This window comes from Neophocaena asiaeorientalis, unplaced genomic scaffold (genome assembly GCF_003031525.2).
Source record: "Neophocaena asiaeorientalis asiaeorientalis breed wild unplaced genomic scaffold, Neophocaena_asiaeorientalis_V1.1 scaffold129, whole genome shotgun sequence".
In the NCBI taxonomy this organism is placed as follows: Eukaryota; Metazoa; Chordata; class Mammalia; order Artiodactyla; family Phocoenidae; genus Neophocaena; species Neophocaena asiaeorientalis.
The window spans coordinates 7950838-7968516 of record NW_020172446.1 but is presented as its reverse complement, the minus strand read 5'-3'; the positions used below and the strand labels follow the sequence as shown (position 1 = coordinate 7968516).

The 17679-nt window shown below is 48.8% G+C and overlaps 1 protein-coding gene across 1 annotated transcript in view; it reads left to right on the top strand.

Annotated features, from left to right (window-relative positions):
• ZZEF1 (zinc finger ZZ-type and EF-hand domain containing 1) overlaps positions 1-16013 on the top strand; it is a 110352-nt gene extending 94339 nt beyond the window's left edge. The window contains exons 46-56 of the mRNA XM_024736156.1: positions 1401-1592; positions 2699-2799; positions 4117-4252; positions 4348-4707; positions 5743-5886; positions 7451-7619; positions 7787-7885; positions 8289-8454; positions 10744-10897; positions 11501-11572; positions 13402-16013. Coding sequence (XP_024591924.1) covers positions 1401-1592; positions 2699-2799; positions 4117-4252; positions 4348-4707; positions 5743-5886; positions 7451-7619; positions 7787-7885; positions 8289-8454; positions 10744-10897; positions 11501-11572; positions 13402-13482 — 1674 coding nt within the window. The 3' untranslated portion in view covers positions 13483-16013. The remainder of the gene's footprint in view (positions 1-1400; positions 1593-2698; positions 2800-4116; positions 4253-4347; positions 4708-5742; positions 5887-7450; positions 7620-7786; positions 7886-8288; positions 8455-10743; positions 10898-11500; positions 11573-13401) is intronic.
• The last annotated feature ends 1666 nt before the right edge of the window (positions 16014-17679 follow it).

Here is a 17679-nt window from a genome sequence, read left to right as displayed (position 1 = left end):
ATAGGCCTTAGACTTTTCTTAGTGGAATTACTGTGGTTCCCTGGGGCGTTTCTGTGCCAAGCGTCAGCTTCAGGTCAGAAAAGGCTGCTGCTGTATGGGGCTGCTCAGCTGGCCATTCTCAGTCACACAGAGGCCTGAGCTCCAGGAAGCAGCTCTCAGTTGCCACAGGAGGATTTGGTTAGGTTTTAGGAAAATATGCTGAAACATATTAATGGATAACCTGGTGAGCATTTGAGCTCTTGTTCTTTAGGAAATATTTTAAAGTAAATTTTTTTTACATTCAAAAACTTACATTTTTTATATTCAGAAAGTTTGAAAAGTAGAAAAGAAAGAAAAACCCCAAATTTCATCCACCCCAAACACAGCTACCGTTAGTATTATGTGTATTTCCTTTTTCTAATTATTTTCCTTCTGTGTTTATATTACATACATAGGTTTAGATTGTACAATGAAGCACACTGTTGAAATAAATTGAGGTCATGTGATGGCCACTTTTCTAAGTTGCTAGGTAGTTTTCATAACGACCATCTTTAACGGCTGCAGATGATCCATAAAGATGGATTTCAGTTTTTTGCCATTATTAAATGCTTCATTGACCATATCAAGAGTATAGCTTTTTACACATTTTACATTATTCCTAGAAGATGAGTTACCAGGTCAAAAGTTATGAACATTTGTGTAGCTCTTTACATTTCACCAAAATGCCTTCTAAAAGGATGATAACACCTTACACCATCAGTGGCAAAGTCCCGTGTAGCTTTTATTTTTTGTTTTTTTATTTTTTTTATTTTTTTCAGTGTTCTTAAAGTCTTTTATTCTATGCACATATTTTTACAAAATAGGGTAATGCTATATAACATGGCTTTTCTCTAAATATCATCAAACAAACACTTTTCAAAACCAATAGAAATTTGTCATTATTTGTAAGGAATGTTCCTTTGTGTGAGATGTGCGCTAATCAAACTCCTACTGTTGGAAATTTAGCTTGTTCCCAGTTTTTTTTTTGTTTGTTTTTTTGTTTTGTTTGTTTTTTTACATCTTTACTGGAGTATAATTGCTTTACAACGGTGTGTTAGTTTCTGCTTTATAACAAAGTGAATCAGTTATACATATGCATATGTTCCTGTATCTCTTCCCTCTTGCGTCTCCCTCCCTCCCTCCCACCCTCCCTATCCCACCCCTCCAGGCGGTCACAGTCCCTTGTAGTTTTTAGTCAGCATTTCTTTGATTATAAGTATGGTTGAACATGTTTTCATATTTCTTTACTAATTTTACATTCTTTTTGTGAATTCTGATGTCTTTTAAAAGGTTCAGTCAGATATTTTCTACCCTTTGAGGGTTAAAGATCTCACCCACTAAACACTCATGTTCCTGCCCTGCCTGATTTTCTTTCTGTATAGATTTTGTCCATCATGCTGTACTCCTCAAAAAAGGAGATCAGCACTTTGGCTGAGCATGGAGAGCTGGAGCTGGATGAGCGAGGAGACCAGGAGGAAGAGGTGGAACGGTCAGTCAGCAGCCCGGGTGAGCCAGAGCAGAAAAAGCTGGACCCTCTTGAAAGCCTGGATGAGCCCACCAGGATATGTTTCTTGGTACGTTCTTGGGTCACGGTGTGGACTGAGGAAGGGACTCTAAGGAATGGATTCTCTTTGGCTTGGGCTGTGTTTTAGCCTCCATGTGAAAATGCTTCAGACTGATGTCCTGAGAATGCGCTTCCTGAAGACTCAGTCGGTATTGTGCAGAATTCATCCAGAGGGATGGAAAAGCCCTATTACAACAGTAGTTCTTAATGTTTGGGGAGTCATGGACCCAAAAGCTTTAGATCGTTTCTCCCATAAACTATACTTGCAAATAACTTTTGTAAAATTTTGCGTGTAATTACAGGCCTGTCCATAAATCCCCAGGTGACAGTCTGTCCTCACAGTTTCTCAGACACACTCCTACTTTCCCTGGATAATCCACTCTTCCTCAGAATGATGTGAAAATGGGCAAGGGCTTGGACTTCAAAGGGTCTAACTGTGTGAAGAGTAAACAGAGAGTATGGGGTGGATATAAGAAAAGCAAGTACAGTTTTTAAAAACATCAAAAGAAAGTCCAGTACTTAGATTTATGTGCCACTTAAACTTGAGTGCAAGGCAGCTGCTACAGAGAAGCTAGCAATGAATACAATTTGGTGGGTAGTTATTGACTATTAACAGTACATTTGTTTGCATGACTTTTTTTTTTGGTGTTTCCATGTTTTATATCTTCCTTTGAATTTATAACAGTAATGCAGATTTTACAGTCCATGTTTTAGGGCTTATCATCTTTTTTTACTTATTTTTTATTTTTTATTTTTTTGCGGTACGCAGGCGTCTCACTGCTATGGCCTCTCCCGTTGCGGAGCACAGGCTCCGGACGCGCAGGCTCAGCGGCCATGGCTCACGGGCCCGGCCGCTCCACGGAATGTGGGATCCTCCCCGACCAGGGCATGAACCCGTGTCCCCTGCATCGGCAGGCGGACTCTCAACCACTGTGCCACCAGGGAGGCCCAGGGCTTATAATCTTATATACATGAAGTGCCCATGTGATGTTTTTAAATTATAACTTGTGGTAACTTTAGGAAATAATTGTTTTATCACTTTTGAGGTCAGATCATCAATAATGTGTTAAAGCAGTTTAAATTGTCTCTCTTCTACTTCCTCCTTGTGGCCTTCAGATGGCTCACGACGCCCTCAATGCCCCTCTGCACATTCTCCGGGCCATATACGAACTGCAGATGAAGAGGACCGACTCTTTCTTCCTGGAGGTTCAGAAGAGGTAAGGGACATTTAGACGCAGCCAAAGTGTAGTGAGTGAGGCAACAAGTAAGGGTGGGACTCTTGTTTACCTCCTGCCAACTAGATCTGGATAAAAACTCCTGACGGGCCAAAGAGCAGTTGGTTTTCAGTTCTTCATAAAGCGACATGAAAGCTGGTTATGCCACACCGCATGGGTCATCTTTGAGTTGTGTTGTGTGCTTCTTTAGGAAGAGCTTTATATTCGCAGTCTGCCTCTTAGAGTAAACTCGTTGTGGGGGCAGAGTTTTGACACAGACACCAAGGTTTCTCTCCCACGTCAGCCCAGGGAGCAAACAGTGCAGAGCAGGACCTTCTGGTACATTCTGGTCAAAAGTGTCCTTTCGTTTGTTTGTTTTTTCACTTCTGTACATTATTTTCGTGTTTTTTCTTCAAGGATTATTATAAAATTAACAATATACCCTTCCGCTTGGCCAGGAAGTTCAGAGCTAGTTCTCGGGCCCAGCTCTTAAATTTGTGGAGAACTTTATGTTTCTGCAACTAATCTCCTCCTCCATCCCCCACATCCTAGTTTTGACTTCCTATTCTGATTATATCCAATTCCAATTTAATTTTATTTTATTTCATATTTCTGTTTTCCCGTATGTATTTCTTATCTACTGCCTCAAATCCTTTGTGAGATGAGGCAGGGTTGCATCAGTTAGGACACAGAAGTATCATGGTCAAGGAAGATGGAATTTGTTTTCCCTCTCACGGCACAGTCCAGAGGTAGGCAGTAGCCTATGGTGGGTGGGCGGTCTGCTTCACAAGGGACCCCGCACCCCCAAGGGTGCTGTCCTCATCTGTGTCGTCAGAGCTGGCTCCCCGACACCAGCTCTTTGTTCCAGCCCAGGGGAAAGGGGGAAGGTGGGGAAAGGAGCTCATCCTTAACCCAGTTGTTTGAGGGCAAGCTGCGGAAATGGCACACGTTACCTCACTGGCCTCCCGTTGGCGTGACCCTAGTTGCATTGCTGCTAGGAAGACTGGGAACTGTGTCTCCAGCTGGGTGATTGTGTATCTTGCTAAAACTTCAGGGAACTTTATTTCTAAATGAAAGGAAGAATGGATCCTAAGGGATGGCTTGCATCTCTGCTTTGGGCACATGGGCATGCGTGCACATTTGCGTGCACGAATAGATGAACACTGGGAATCTAGTGTGCGAAATGTGGAACGTAATAACGTAATTGCGAAATAACAGGAAAATAACTCGGATCGGCATTTCTGCAAGTTTCACTGCAGGTTAAACTCTTGCCTTTCTGTAACTAGGGTGCCCAGCTTTGTGTTTCTTCCTTCTCTTCAGATTCGACGGGGATGAGCTCACCACTGATGAAAGGATACGGACCCTGGCTCAGAGGTGGCAGCCCAGCAGGAGTCTGAGACTGGACGAGCAGAGCGCCAAAGCTGTGGATACAGACATGATTATCTTACCATGCTTGGTATGTTGCCCCACCTGGGAAGCAAGGTGTCTGCCCTGCCCCCACCCCAGTCGTGAGAAGGCCAGGCCTCTGTGACGGTGGTCTTTGGGTTGCAGTCCCGGCCCGCACGCTGTGACCAGGCCACCACGGAGTCAAACCCTGTGACCCAGAAGCTGATCTCCAGCACGGAGAGTGAACTGCAGCAGAGCTACGCCAAGCAGCGGCGCAGCAAGAGCGCCGCCCTCCTGCACAAAGAGCTCAACTGCAAGAGCAAGAGGGCTGTGCGCGACTACCTCTTCCGCGTGAACGAGGCCACAGCAGTCCTGTACGCCCGCCACGTGCTGGCATCCTTGCTTGCTGAGTGGCCAGGGCACGTGCCGGTGAGCGAGGACATCCTGGAGCTGAGCGGCCCTGCCCACATGACCTACATTCTGGATATGTTCATGCAGCTGGAAGAAAAGCACCAGTGGGAGAAGGTAATTAGGCAGCCGGGCTGGGCGCTTACCCCACTTGCTCCTCCTCTGTGTCCCTCCCAGCCCCCCGCTGGGGGGTTTGAATAGGCTTCCTCTAGGGAGTGCCTTCCTGGAGTGAGGTTACCTGTGTGGCTGTACAGCCCCTCTGACAGGTGTGAACACAACGAAGGCAGGGTCAGGTCGCTGTTAAACTCTCCCAAGTACTGGCCTGGAGCCGAGCTCATGGCCTAGGCACACTTGGTGCTCAGGGAGTGTCTGATGTAACAATCCACGAAACCTACCCTTGCAGTTTTCCTTTTTTTGTTTTCAGACTTATGAGTCTAACTCTCCGTGATAGCCTGTCTCTTCTCATGTTCCCTAGGGTCTCACAGAGTGTGAAGTCTGCGAGACAGGGTTAATTATGATTCTGACAGCCTGTTCCCGTAATACAGGAAGCCTTCCAGGAAGGTTTACGTCGTCTGTTTTAAACTATGGTTTCTAGAATGTCTACCTCAGGTCAGACACTGCCAGCACTTACACCTGTGTTATGTTGTGACCCAGGGAGTTTTATTGGTGAAGAAATCAAGCCCGGGAGGTTTGTCCAAGGCTCCCAGCTTCTGGGTGGCAGACGTGGGGTCTTACCAGAGTCTGTGTATTCTCTTAAGTCCAGTGCTCTAATTTTTTTTTTCTTTGGCCACACCTTGCGGCATGTGGGATCTTAGTTCCCTGACTAGGGATCAGACCCGTGCCCCCTACAGTGGAAGCACGGAGTCCTAACCACTGGACCGCCAGGGGAATCTCCAGTGCTCTAATTTTAATTTTCAACTTGACAAGTGGTGACCATCTTTTGTTTTGTTTTTAAATCACATCTTCGACTTGGTCTTTTGAAGTAGTGCTGGGTTACCAAACTTTCACAGGACTGGAAGCATCTCTTCCACTTCCTTCTGTGTAGAACCAGGGGACCCACATAGCAGAACTCAGGAGCCCTGGGCACAGTCTCTAGCTGAACTACAAAGTTTTGTCACCATCTTCCCATGTTTCCTGCCTGTGTCCCACCAGATACTGCAGAAGGTGCTCCAGGGCTGCCGAGAGAGCATGCTAGGCACCATGGCCCTGGCTGCCTGCCAGTTCATGGAGGAGCCAGGAATGGAGGTGCAAGTGAGGGAGTCGAAACACCCGTATAACAACAACACCAACTTTGAGGTACGATCCAGGGTCGGCCAGACTCGCCCAGCCTCAGGGTACGCAGCTGGCAGGACCTGCAAGGGTTGCTGAGTAGCATGAATTTCATCAACTCCCACTGTGGCTCTTTCTGCCTGGACAGACGTGGCCTAGAAAGTGCTCCCGTGGTCTCAGCAGCAGTCTGCCTCCCTGAAGCCAGTCCCGGGAATCCATACAAACAAGTCGTTTCTTCTCCTGACCTTGTTTTAATAGAAAGCAAGGGGCCACCCGGCCCTGGAGGAGAGATTCCTCTTCCTGCAGCAGGCTCCTTAGAGTGAGGCCTTGGTGTCTCTGGCAGAGACTTTGAGTGTGGGTCTGGGTTCAGCCCTCACTCTGTCCATCTCCTGATGACCTGGCCACACCTTGGAGTCTCCCACCCCTTTGTTTAATTACCCAGAACTGAAAAGCCGCATCTCTTCCTTCCTTAACTCTGTACGTGGACAGAGAGATGTAGGAGTTTGGATGAGGCAGGAGGGGGGCGGCCTCAGTTATCCTCATTGACTTAATGCTGCTTGCATTTCTTCATCTCTTTTCAAAATGTTGGAGCTGTCGTTCTGAGTAGGTGACGGCCTGTGGCCACAGTGGTGGGCGATAGAGAAACTAATCCAGGATATGGTTGTTGCCAGCTGAGGTTTCGTTTTGCAGACATATAAACCTCCTCACTCTCTACCTTCTAAGCCTCTTTTCTTCCCCGGCTCCTAGGCTCTGTCGCCACTCCCCCAGCCCCACGTAGACACACCTAGTGAGCTAGCGAGTTCTACCTCAGAGCCCTCAGAGTGATCACCTTACCTTCTCCGCTGCCCTGACTCCTCCCCTTCCCTGGGTCCCTCCCTCTGCTCCTCTCTGATCCCCCACTGCTGGCCTGCCCTGGCCCTGGCCTTGCTGCACACCAGCTGTCACAGTGATCCTGGTACAGCACAAACCTAACCTAGGCTTTCTCCTGCTTACAACCTTTCCAGGGCTCCCCCTGCTGTCCAGACAAGTCTCAATGCTTCATTTTAGCACACAAAGCCTTCTGCATCTGTCCCTGCCAGCCTCTCCAGGGTCATGACACCCCTGTCCCCGTCTCCCAAGCATACGTGCACACAAAGCTCACCCTGTACCTCAGACACATCAAGCTCCTGTTACTCCCTGAACACGTCAGGCTTTCCAGTCAGTGCTCTTTCCTTTGCCTGGAATGTACCCGCCAGGTGCTCATCTCGCTCACCTGCCTCCTGCCATTCCTTCCTCCTGGACAGGCTGCTCCTGTGCCCCCAGTCTCCACAGCAACCCAAACATCCCTTCACTGGGACTCTTCTGCCCTCGCCTCCCCTCCCCTCCCCCCACTCCTTCGAGCTGGGCCCCAGGCTGCACAGTGTGCTTCCTGCCGTGCTTGCAGCCGTGTGTGTTCTCCCCGACCCAGCTGGGCCGAGAGCTCCTGGAAGGCAGGGGCTGGGACTCACCCCTTCTTACGTGCCCAGTTTTAACTGCAGGATTGGCACAAGGAAGCCTTCAGTCACTGTCCAGCGGCCAGCGATGACAGGAATGTCCTTGTTTCCCCTCCTAGGATAAAGTTCACATTCCTGGTGCAATCTACCTCTCAATCAAATTCGATCCTCAGTGCAATACAGAGGAAGGCTGTGACGAGCTAGCCATGTCCAGCAGCAGTGACTTTCAGCAGGATCGACACAACTTCAGTGGGTCTCAACAGAAATGGAAAGATTTTGAGCTTCCAGGTAGTAAATAAATACTGAGTTATACAGACTCTTAACGTTAAGTACCTAGAAGGGAAATTGTTGAAGGATTTAAAACTGTGTTGAATCTGTCTCAGTGGAAAGCGCTCACTTGCCTTTCCCTGTTGCTGCAGTGTCCTGACTTGTTTTCTGATTCTTGTGTGCCCCAGGAGATACTCTGTATTACCGCTTCACCTCTGACATGAGCAACACCGAGTGGGGCTACAAATTCACTGTGACGGCTGGGCACCTGGGGCGATTCCAGACAGGTGTGTGCTCTGGTCTTTCTGTTTGCATGATCTCCCGGCCCGGGACACTCTGGGGGTCGGTGCCATTATGTCACTGATCTTTGTTAAAATCAAAGCAAGTACTTTTCTCTGAGACTTCAACGAATATGTCCACAAGGCCCACGCACGTCCCTCGTGAATGTGCTGGAGTTGGCAGGTTGTTAACTTCTAAAGAGCCATCTGTCAAGACCTAGGAAAGATGCTTGTTCTCTTAGAATTTGCGAGGGCATTCTGCAAAAAGGAAGAACTGAAAGTGTTCCTATGTTGCTTTTACATAAGGCATAATTTCAGGTGAAATGTAAATGATCACAGTGGTTCCCTCCTATTCATTAAAACTTGAGCAGTTTACATTTTTCAAATGTTTCTGTGTTGTGGGGGTTGCCAGGATTCGAGATTTTGAAGCAGATGCTGTCAGAGGAAAGAGTTGTGCCGCACCTCCCGTTGGCCAAAATTTGGGAATGGCTGGTGGGCGTGGCCTGTCGCCAGACTGGTCATCAGCGGTTAAAAGCCATCCACCTACTCCTGAGGATCGTGCGATGCTGCACCCACAGGTAAGCTGCCTTCTGGATACAAGTCCCTTGCTGGGTATTTGTATTGTGAATATCTCCCCCCACTGCGGGGCTTGCCATTCACTCTGTTAGTGGTGTCTTTGATGAGAAGTTTCTAATTTTAATGTCTTCCAAGTTCATCACTCATTTCCTTTATGATAGAGCTTTCATTGTCCTATTTAGGAAATTTTTGCCTTATTTGACCTTGGGGTCATGAAGATAAAGCTTAATTATTTTTTCTTCCATATTTAGGTCTACAGTCCACATGGAATGAATTTTAGTGCATGATTTGAAGGGTAGGGTCAAACTTTGCTTTTTCTCACATGGATCTCCACTTAACTCAAAAGCCCACCTTTCCCCTCACCACACTCCAGTGCCATCTTTGTCACAGAGAAGGTGTCCATATACACATGGATCCATTGCTGGTTGCTTTTGTTCCATTGGTCTTTTTGGTTATCTTTGTGCCAGTACCACACTTAGATATTGTAGCTTTATAGCAAGTTTACGTTATCTAGTAGTATAAATCCTTCAACTGGTTCTTCATCTTCAAGATTGTCTTGGCTATTTTTACCCTACATGTCCATGTAAATTTTAGAATTAGTTTATTTCTTCCCCCCCCCCACCAGCTTTATTGAGGTGTAATTGACAAATAAAATTGTAATGTATTTAAAGTATAGAAGGTAATGATTTGATACATAATACATTATACATTGTGAAAGGATTCCCACAATCGAGTTAACTAACACATCCATCACCTCATATGTTTACCTTTTTTTGTGGTATGTGACAACACTTAAATTTCACCCTCTTGCTGAAATTTGCTTTTCAGCAAATTTCTGTTATGTGTTATAGTATTGTACACTATTATCAACTATAGTCACCATGTTGTATAATAGATCCTCAGACCTTATTCATCTTGTAACTGAAAGTTTATACCCTTTTACCAGCCTTTCCCCATTTCCCCCACTTCCCAGCCACTGGCAACTGCCATTCTAACTCCCCGTTTCTATAGGATTGACTTTTTTTTGGATTCCACATAAAAGTGATACCGTGCAGTATTTGTCTTTCTTTATCTAGCTTATTTCACTTAGCATAATGCCCTCCAGGTTCATCTATGTTGTCGGAAAGGGCAGGATTTCCTTTTTTCTCATAACTGAATAATATTTCATTGTGTATATATACACCACATTTTCTTTATCCATTCGTCCATTGACAGGCATTATTTCCAGACATTGGCTATTAGGAATAATACTGCAGTGAACATAGGAGTACTGATAATCTCTTTGAGATTATGATTTCATTTCTTTTGGATATACCCAGAGGTGGGATCGCTGGATCATTTGGTAGTTCTAGCTTTAATTTCTTGAGGAACCTCCGTACTGTTGTGCATCGTGGCTGTACCAGTTTATGTTCCCACCAACAGTGTACAAGCGTTCTCTCTTTTCTCGACATCCTTGCCAGCATTTGTTTTCTCTTATCTTTTTGATGAAAGCTATCCTAACACAGGTGAGGTGATATCTTATTGTGGTTTTGATTTGCATTTCCCTGATGATTAGTAATAATTGAATACCTTTTTATGTTCCTGTTGGCCATTTGTATGCCTTCTTTGGACAGATGTCTCTTTAGGTCATTTGCCTATTTTTTTTATTTATTATTCTTTTTTTTTTGCGGTACGCGGGCCTCTCACTGTTGCGGCCTCTCCCGTTGCGGAGCACAGGCTCCGTACGCACAGGCTCAGCGGCCACGGCTCACGGGCCTAGCCGCTCCGCAGCATGTGCGATCTTCCCGGACCGGGGCACAAACCCGTGTCCCCTGCATCGGCAGGCGGACTCTCAACCACTGCGCCACCAGGGAAGCCCTGATAACATTTTTGATATGTTTATTTACTATTGTTTTTAATACGGTCACACAATACTACATATACAGTTTTTAAATGTTTACATTTTACATTGCGTATCTTGCTCTTTTCCACTTAACGTTTATCTTGAGATTTTTTTCCGCTGTCACTGGAAGTTTTTAACAACCATTTTTAAAGATGTGCAGTTGATTTACATGAATGTGCTCGAGGATATCCTTTTCCCCGGAGTTCTGGTTTGAAGTTGAGATGCTGCCCGTTTTTTTATTTGCCATTGGTGAATGTTTTGGGGGGTGTGAGGTGACTGGAACTGTCTTGTCCTGCCTTTACTGGATGGGGAGGCGGGGAGTGTTGGAGCTGCAGTGCCCAGCAGCTACCCTCTGTCTGCCTGACATCTGATGGGCATGATCCCAGCAAACCATACCCCTCTCCCACAGCGACCTCTGTGACCTCATGCTGTTGAAGCCCCTGTGGCAGCTCTTCACCCAGATGGAGTACAGCCTGTTTGAGGACGTGACACAGCCTGGCATCCTGCTGCCCCTGCATCGCGCCCTTACCGAGCTCTTCTTTGTCACTGAGAACCGCGCCCAGGTGAGGGCCTGTCCTGCCTCCCCACCAGGTTCCGGGCCTCTGCTTCGTCTGCTGCCTGGGGCCAGCACTGGGCCTCAGGTCACAGCCCTCTGAGAGCGCAGGGTGTCGTGGGGGCTTGGCAAACCTGCACAGGGAGACAAGCGTGGCTTGGGGCCCGGGGTTCCCCTCTCTCCCGCCCCAGGGAGCCAGGCCCTCCCCGAGATTGCTTGTTTGCTCAGGCCTGATGCCAAAGGGGGAAGGAAACTGCCCTGGATCGACCCTTGACAGCAGTGAGTTTGGGAAAATGAACCAACAGGTTCTTTCTTCTTCCTCTTTTCCCTCCCCTCAGCACAATAGACTCATTGACTGTGAGAGATGAAAGGGCCTTTCAGAACTCTTTAGCTTAAGCCCTCATTTTATAGTGAGGAGACTGTGGTGAGTCAGGACACCTGGTTCCCCACCGTCCTGCTCCTTCCATGGCTCCCAAGGAAAACAGGCAGTGAGATGTCTGGCAGAGTGGGCAGCAGTGTCCCACCCGAGTCTTCTGGGGCCTTGGGTCGTGGGTCGTGGGTGGGTGTCCGCTAGCAGGTGGCCTCTGACAGCTGCCCTCCGCTCTTTCCGCAGGAGCTCGGCCTGCTGCAGGATTACCTGCTGGCCTTAACCACCGACGACCACCTTCTGCGCTGCGCGGCGCAGGTACGCCCTCCGCGGGCGGCCGAACTTCCCCCGGCACCCGTGCAGACTCCACCCCGGCTTTACACGGAGCTCTGTTCCGAGTCAGCCACTTCCTACTGGTGTCACAGAGAGCAGCGGAGCCCCATTTATCAGTGTCGTTCGTATTAAACTGTGGGGTCAGTAGACACTAGCAAGAATTTGTGGCTTTTAAACCAGAACAACCAGTGCCTTAAATTTATAGTTTGGCTGATCCCTGAAGTTTCCATAGAGGATTTCAGATATTTTTGGATGTAACTGTCTTCCCTGGTAGGAGAACTCCTCTTTGACAGCTTATTGGGTCTCAGGGCCCCTTTGTGCTTTTAAATTACTGAGGATCCCCAAAAGCTTTTGTTTATGTGCGTTATATATATTGATACATACTGTTAGAAATTAAATTAGATTTGAAATTTAGAAATTAAGTTAGAAATTAAATGCTAAACACTTATCAATTTGTTTTTTAAAATAATCTCATTCTATTTAATACTACAGTTGTGAAAAACAACGGTATTTTTCAAAACAAAATAATTTTTGAGAAGGGTAGCGTTGTGTTCCATTTTTGCAGATCTCTTTAATGTCTTCCTTAACAGAAGACAGCTGGATTCGCAGATCTGTTTCTGCTTTCAGTTGTTCTATTATCACACAGCAGCCTCTGGAAAACTCCACTGTATACTCGTGAGAGTATGACAGTGAAAAAAGAGAAATAATGTCTTGGTATTATTATGAAAATTGTTTCCACGACACGGAGCCCCTGAAAGGGTCTGGGGAACCCGCAGGCTCCAGACTACATTTTGAGAACCTTAGGCTCACAGACTCCTTGAACATCGTAGAGCGTGTGGTCTGCGTCCACAGTGGACAGATGGGGACACGGAGGCTCAGAGAAGGGAAAGATTTGCCTGCAGTCTCACTTGAGGGGCATCCAGCTGGGACTCCCGGCCAGCGCCCTGCACTCTGTTCCTGGCAAGTTTCCTCAGTGAACTTGAACTTTCTCAGGTCCTCCTACAAAAAAGGGTCAGAGTGCCTGCTTAGAAGCGGGCTTCCCCATCCACTACAGAGGGGTTTGTGTGAATCGTCCTGAGACCGAAGGCAGAGTGAAAACTCCCTCCCCTCCCAACGGATGCCTGCCAGCCCTGCCATCACCACCCGTGGTGTCCCAAGGTTTCACACAGTGAAATCTGGACATTTGACCGTTTTGACACCGGAAGCTTTGACACCACATCACATATTGCTGTGGCTCCTCCCTCACCTGCCGCTGTGTCCGGTCTCCTAATCCTCATTCTGACCCTCCCTACAGCCTGCCCACTTTGCTGGACCGGCGCTCTACCTCTTCTCCCTGCTTCCGCCTCTTCCTTCCCCAGCCCCCATCCCCGGCTCCTGCTGCCTTGGCTTGGAGACCAGCCTTGGCCTGGCTCCAGGGCGTCTGCCTTCCCAGCATTGCTTCCCGGGGGAGGGGGGGGGCCACTGGCTGTTTGTTTCTTCCCTTCTGCACTTTTGTGCTGCTGTCCCCATTCCCTAAACAGCTTTCGCAGACCCCCCCGCAGATGTGCCCTCTGAGCCCCCAGAACTGCACCTGCTCCTCTCTCTGGACAGTGATGATTCTGCCTACATTTGGAGTTTCCATGTGGACTTTCTTGATAGCTTTGTCTTTCACTCTAGACTGTGGTCCCCCTGGTGAGGGGAACCACATCTGGCTCGCGTCTGCCTCTCCCCTGCCCTCCTCAGGTGCTCAGCTGAGGGTCTTGTTCTGTCAGCAGTTAGTGACCCAGCAGGTGACCGGTTCTTGACATTGGTGATGACTCTTTCTCCCTCCACAGGCTCTGCAGAACATTGCTGCTATCAGCCTGGCCATCAACTACCCAAACAAGGCCACCCGCCTCTGGAATGTTGAGTGTTAGCCCTTGGTATGGTGTGCGTGGAACTAGCTAATCTGTCCACAAGGATCTTAGAGCAGATGCCTAAACTCATTCGGGAAGATTCCTGTGGCGTCGGTGCCTGGCTCTCCTTGAGCTCCCCCTTCCACCCCAACTAGAATGCCAAGCCGCCATGTCTCCGAGAACTTCCCATGTCACAGGCCAGGCACCCGCACGTACCATAGCATGTGAGAATAAGCAGACCAGTGCAAAATTATTCAGAAAGGGCAGGCAGCAGGCCCTTGAGAAGGTTGTTCAGAGGCCAGCCTCCTCCAGGGTCTGTCCCTGCAGAAGCCACAGCCCCAAGAAGACCTGGCTGCAGCCGTTCTGGAAAGGAATCTGTCTCCGTTGAGCTGGAACTGCCTGCACTTGACCTTCAGGGGAAGACAGGGTCTGCCCTGGGCCACCTTTCTCAGCAGGACCTCCAGCAGCAGCCTGGGAGCTCCTCCTTTGCTTTTGCTTCTTGAGACTGGGTCATCCAAACCAAAACCAGTGAGAGCCCCTCGGGGCTGCCACCTGGTCCCCACCATTCAGTACGGAACCCACTGCCGCACTGGCCCCCTGCATAGCCTCGGCCGTCCCGGAGAAATCCTTGGTGAGAACAAGTGCCCTTGGGAACAGCCAGCAGGCCGCCGTGCACGTCCACCCGTGCCCTGCTCCCAGCACAGCTGCGTTGTTTTAGTTGTCGTTTTAACATATTTCGGTTCCCACCTCATGTTCTTAGAAAGAACCACACCAACTCCCTTGAGAGAAGCTCGGGGACCTGACCAGTGGATCGGTCATTCAGGGGGACAAACTGGTTTGTATGAAAGTAGCAGAACTTGAAGAATACTCTTGAGCTTCTGTACCTAAAGATTTGAAATGTAATCACAGGATATCTTACCTTAGAAGTAAAAACAAACAAAACCACATGATTGTATTTCTGCTCCACGGTCGTGGTAATCCATCACGTCCACCTCTGGGACTCTCCGTGGTTATTTGGCTGTCACTTGTCTGGCAATAACTACATTAGTTCTAATGAATGCTGTTTTCCGCATTTTTTTTTAAATGGTTGTAGTCTTGCCCTGAAGTGCTGATTACTATTCTCTTTCCAAAGCCACGCTTTGGAGTGTGAGGCTGGGTTGGCACCTGTGCCATGGATAAGCCTCAGTGGGACTCGCCATTTGAAGAATGTTTGAGCCAGCTGCCATTTAAGGGCGGGGGTCTGGGCCCGAGCATGTCCCCACGCACAGGGCCAAACCCAAGGAAGGCTCATCATAGCCAGGGCCAAGTTGAGCAGATCAGCACTGCCATGGCCTCGGAAGCCTCCTCTGCAGGGCCCAAGACTCCTGGTCCCAGGAGCATCTCACCACAAGAGCACTTTTGCCTTCTGGGTCAGGAGGCCAAGGTGCAGCGACCTTCTGCAGCCCTAGAATTGGATTCTCAGCCCAGCCCCAAGCTGCATGTGGAGCCATCATGGAGGGAAGAATTCAAAGGAGACAGAAACAAACAGGACAGGTCCTGAAGCTCGGTGACCTGAAGCCCATCACCCTGGTGTCGGCAAGGCCCGGGCATGGCCTGGTGTCCCACGGTGTTGAGGTGTGAGGCGCTGCTGGCTTGGTAGAAGCCGCTTTCTCATCTTTTGCTCTGCCTGCATCCCCAGAGAAGGGCCTGCACTCCATACCGCCCAGACCCGGGTGGGTCTCGCAGTGAGGAGGGAAATCACAGAGAAGCGCCGTGCTTGGGAGGAGAGGTCCCTGCTGTGGGCTCGGACTCACTGAGGGGCTCCACGGAAGGTCAGCATGGAGATGGTGCACTCACTGCTTACCCTCGCCATTCCCCCCACCTCCCTGATACCCCTCCGTGCCTCAAACTGACAGCAGCCACCAGCTTTGCTCCCCATGCTCCCTCCTGGAAGATAAACTGTAAATAAACGCTGGACTCCTCATAGCTTCTCTGTGTACACCACCCTTGCTATTCTGGTCTCTCTGTGTTCAGTTTGCACAGAATAAGCCTCGATTTCCCCTTCACACACAACTGCTGCTCTCTCCTGGGAGGGCCCTGCCTGGCCCAGCTCCCCTGCATCCCACCCGCCTCTGCTTCCAGCCACTGGGTGGCGCCGCTGAGCCAGGCCCCGCTCCCCTGGTCCCCAGCTGGGCCAACAGCATCCGAAAGCGCGATTTCCATCAAGACCAACGTCCCTCTGATCCTTCTTAGGCAGGACTGCCTGGAATGAGATAAAACTGGCAGGAATGAAGGTGTTGTGGAAACATGTGCCTAATCTATAAAGAAATCTGTTCCAAACCATGTATATTGTACAGACAGACGCTGTTCCTAACGAGGAGTGACTTATTTTCATCATCGTTTTTAATTTGTTTTCTTACAGGTTTACGATTTTGAATTTTTCTTATTTGGTTGAAGGAAAGAATTTTGATTATATCAGCTGAGTAAGTTCAGCCTGTATAAAGGATGTTAAGTTGTGGGTAAAATATGCAAATGAAGAGAAATATATTGTACAAATTCTATATAAAAAGGTACACTTGTGTGTGGGCTTTTCTTTTTTTCCTTCTGCCTCTCTTATGAAGATGATACCTGGAGTTTCTATCAGGTCCATCCTGATGAATTTCTAGAATCCCACAGCCTCAGGGTAGAAAGGAATCAGAACGGTTCTTAGCTCCGATACCCCTCCCAGTTGCACCTCCCGCCTTGACTATAGCCGTGCAGGAGATGCCTCTCCCGTCGGGCTTATGGTCTGGGGGCTTGTGCTCAGCCTCTGCTCCCTGGGCCTGTCCGTCTGCACAGCTACTCAGAAGTTCGTGCACATACACGCTCTCTCCCCGGTCAGCTCCTCTCCAGCCACACACCCCAGCTGCATCCCAGGCACCCCTCACCTCTTGTGGCTCACAGGACCTGTGTGCAGCCAGCCGAGGGGAGGAAGGCAGGGGTCTCACGGGGCTGCTACCCTTCCAGGGCCCGGTCTCCTCCTTGCCTGCCTCTGGACCTGCTTCTGACAAAACACGAGGCCGACGTCTGCCCATCCTGGGGTCTTGCGCTTCCTCCCTCACATCGCTGGTTTGCCACTTACTGCCCTGCCCCCTTCTCAGCCACTTTCCTAGTGCTGAGGGCTGTCTCATGGATTAGAGAAGAGAGACTTTGGTGGGAGCTGGATGTAACCAACCTTCAAGGCCCGTCTGTTCCGGCCTGAAAGCATCTTGACACATCTCCCCTAAAGCCCCCAGACTGCCTTCTGAGGAATCCGGGGCCAGGACCCAGGACCCAGACTCGGCCCTCGTCATCCTTGAGGCCGGAGAGAAAACTGGATCAGCGTGGGGCTCAGCAGAACTGGGTGCTCCCAAGGCCTGTGCAGCCACTGAGCCTCCCTCTAGAGCCTGTTGGTGATGCTTTCACCCTCTCCTGTCTCACAGTGTTACCTAAGCAACATTAATTTCTTGGACCTTTACTCCAAAAAGTCTGCCTGGAGAGGCTGGCTGTGTTGTGCTCTGTCCGTCTGAGCCCCGTGCTCCTGCTCTGACACTGCTTTTGCTTGGCTGGAAAGGCTGCCTGCTGAGATTAACCCAGGAGTAAACAATAGAAGGTCACAGAGGTCAAAAGCAATCTGAACTCAAGCCTTTTAGAAAGGAAGGGAGACACAGTTCAACCAGCCAAGCCTCCTCATTTGAGAAAGAACTAGAAGCTGTGAGAGGTCAGCTTGAAATCACACAGGAAGTGGTGGCAGAGCCAGAGGCCAGCTCAGTTCTTCTGACACACCAGCCCCAAACCTGTCACCGTGGTAGGCACGCGTTCATTCATTCAACAAACAAATTTACTCAACCAATCAGCAGTAAGCCACCCAGTTAAAAACCCAGGCTCTGGCTTTAAATTCTGATGTTTTCAAGGATTTTAAGCCCCCAGTGTTTCCTCTTCATATACTAAGTTCTCCAGTCTGCATTTTAATTAAAATGGTAATTTCTATTAAAAACAAAAACAAAACCAGCCTCCGATTGAGGCCAAATGTAAACATGGCTCTGTGTGCCCTATATGGTGGACCCTGTCACTTACTCACTACCCTTTCCTACCCACTCCCCTTCCCTGCTAACAGAATCCAATTTTTTTGCAGGTGGCGACTGGAGATACTTTAATCTCAAGAAAGATAGGACCTTGCACTAGCTCCTGAGGAAAGTCACGATTGGTTTAAATCCGTCT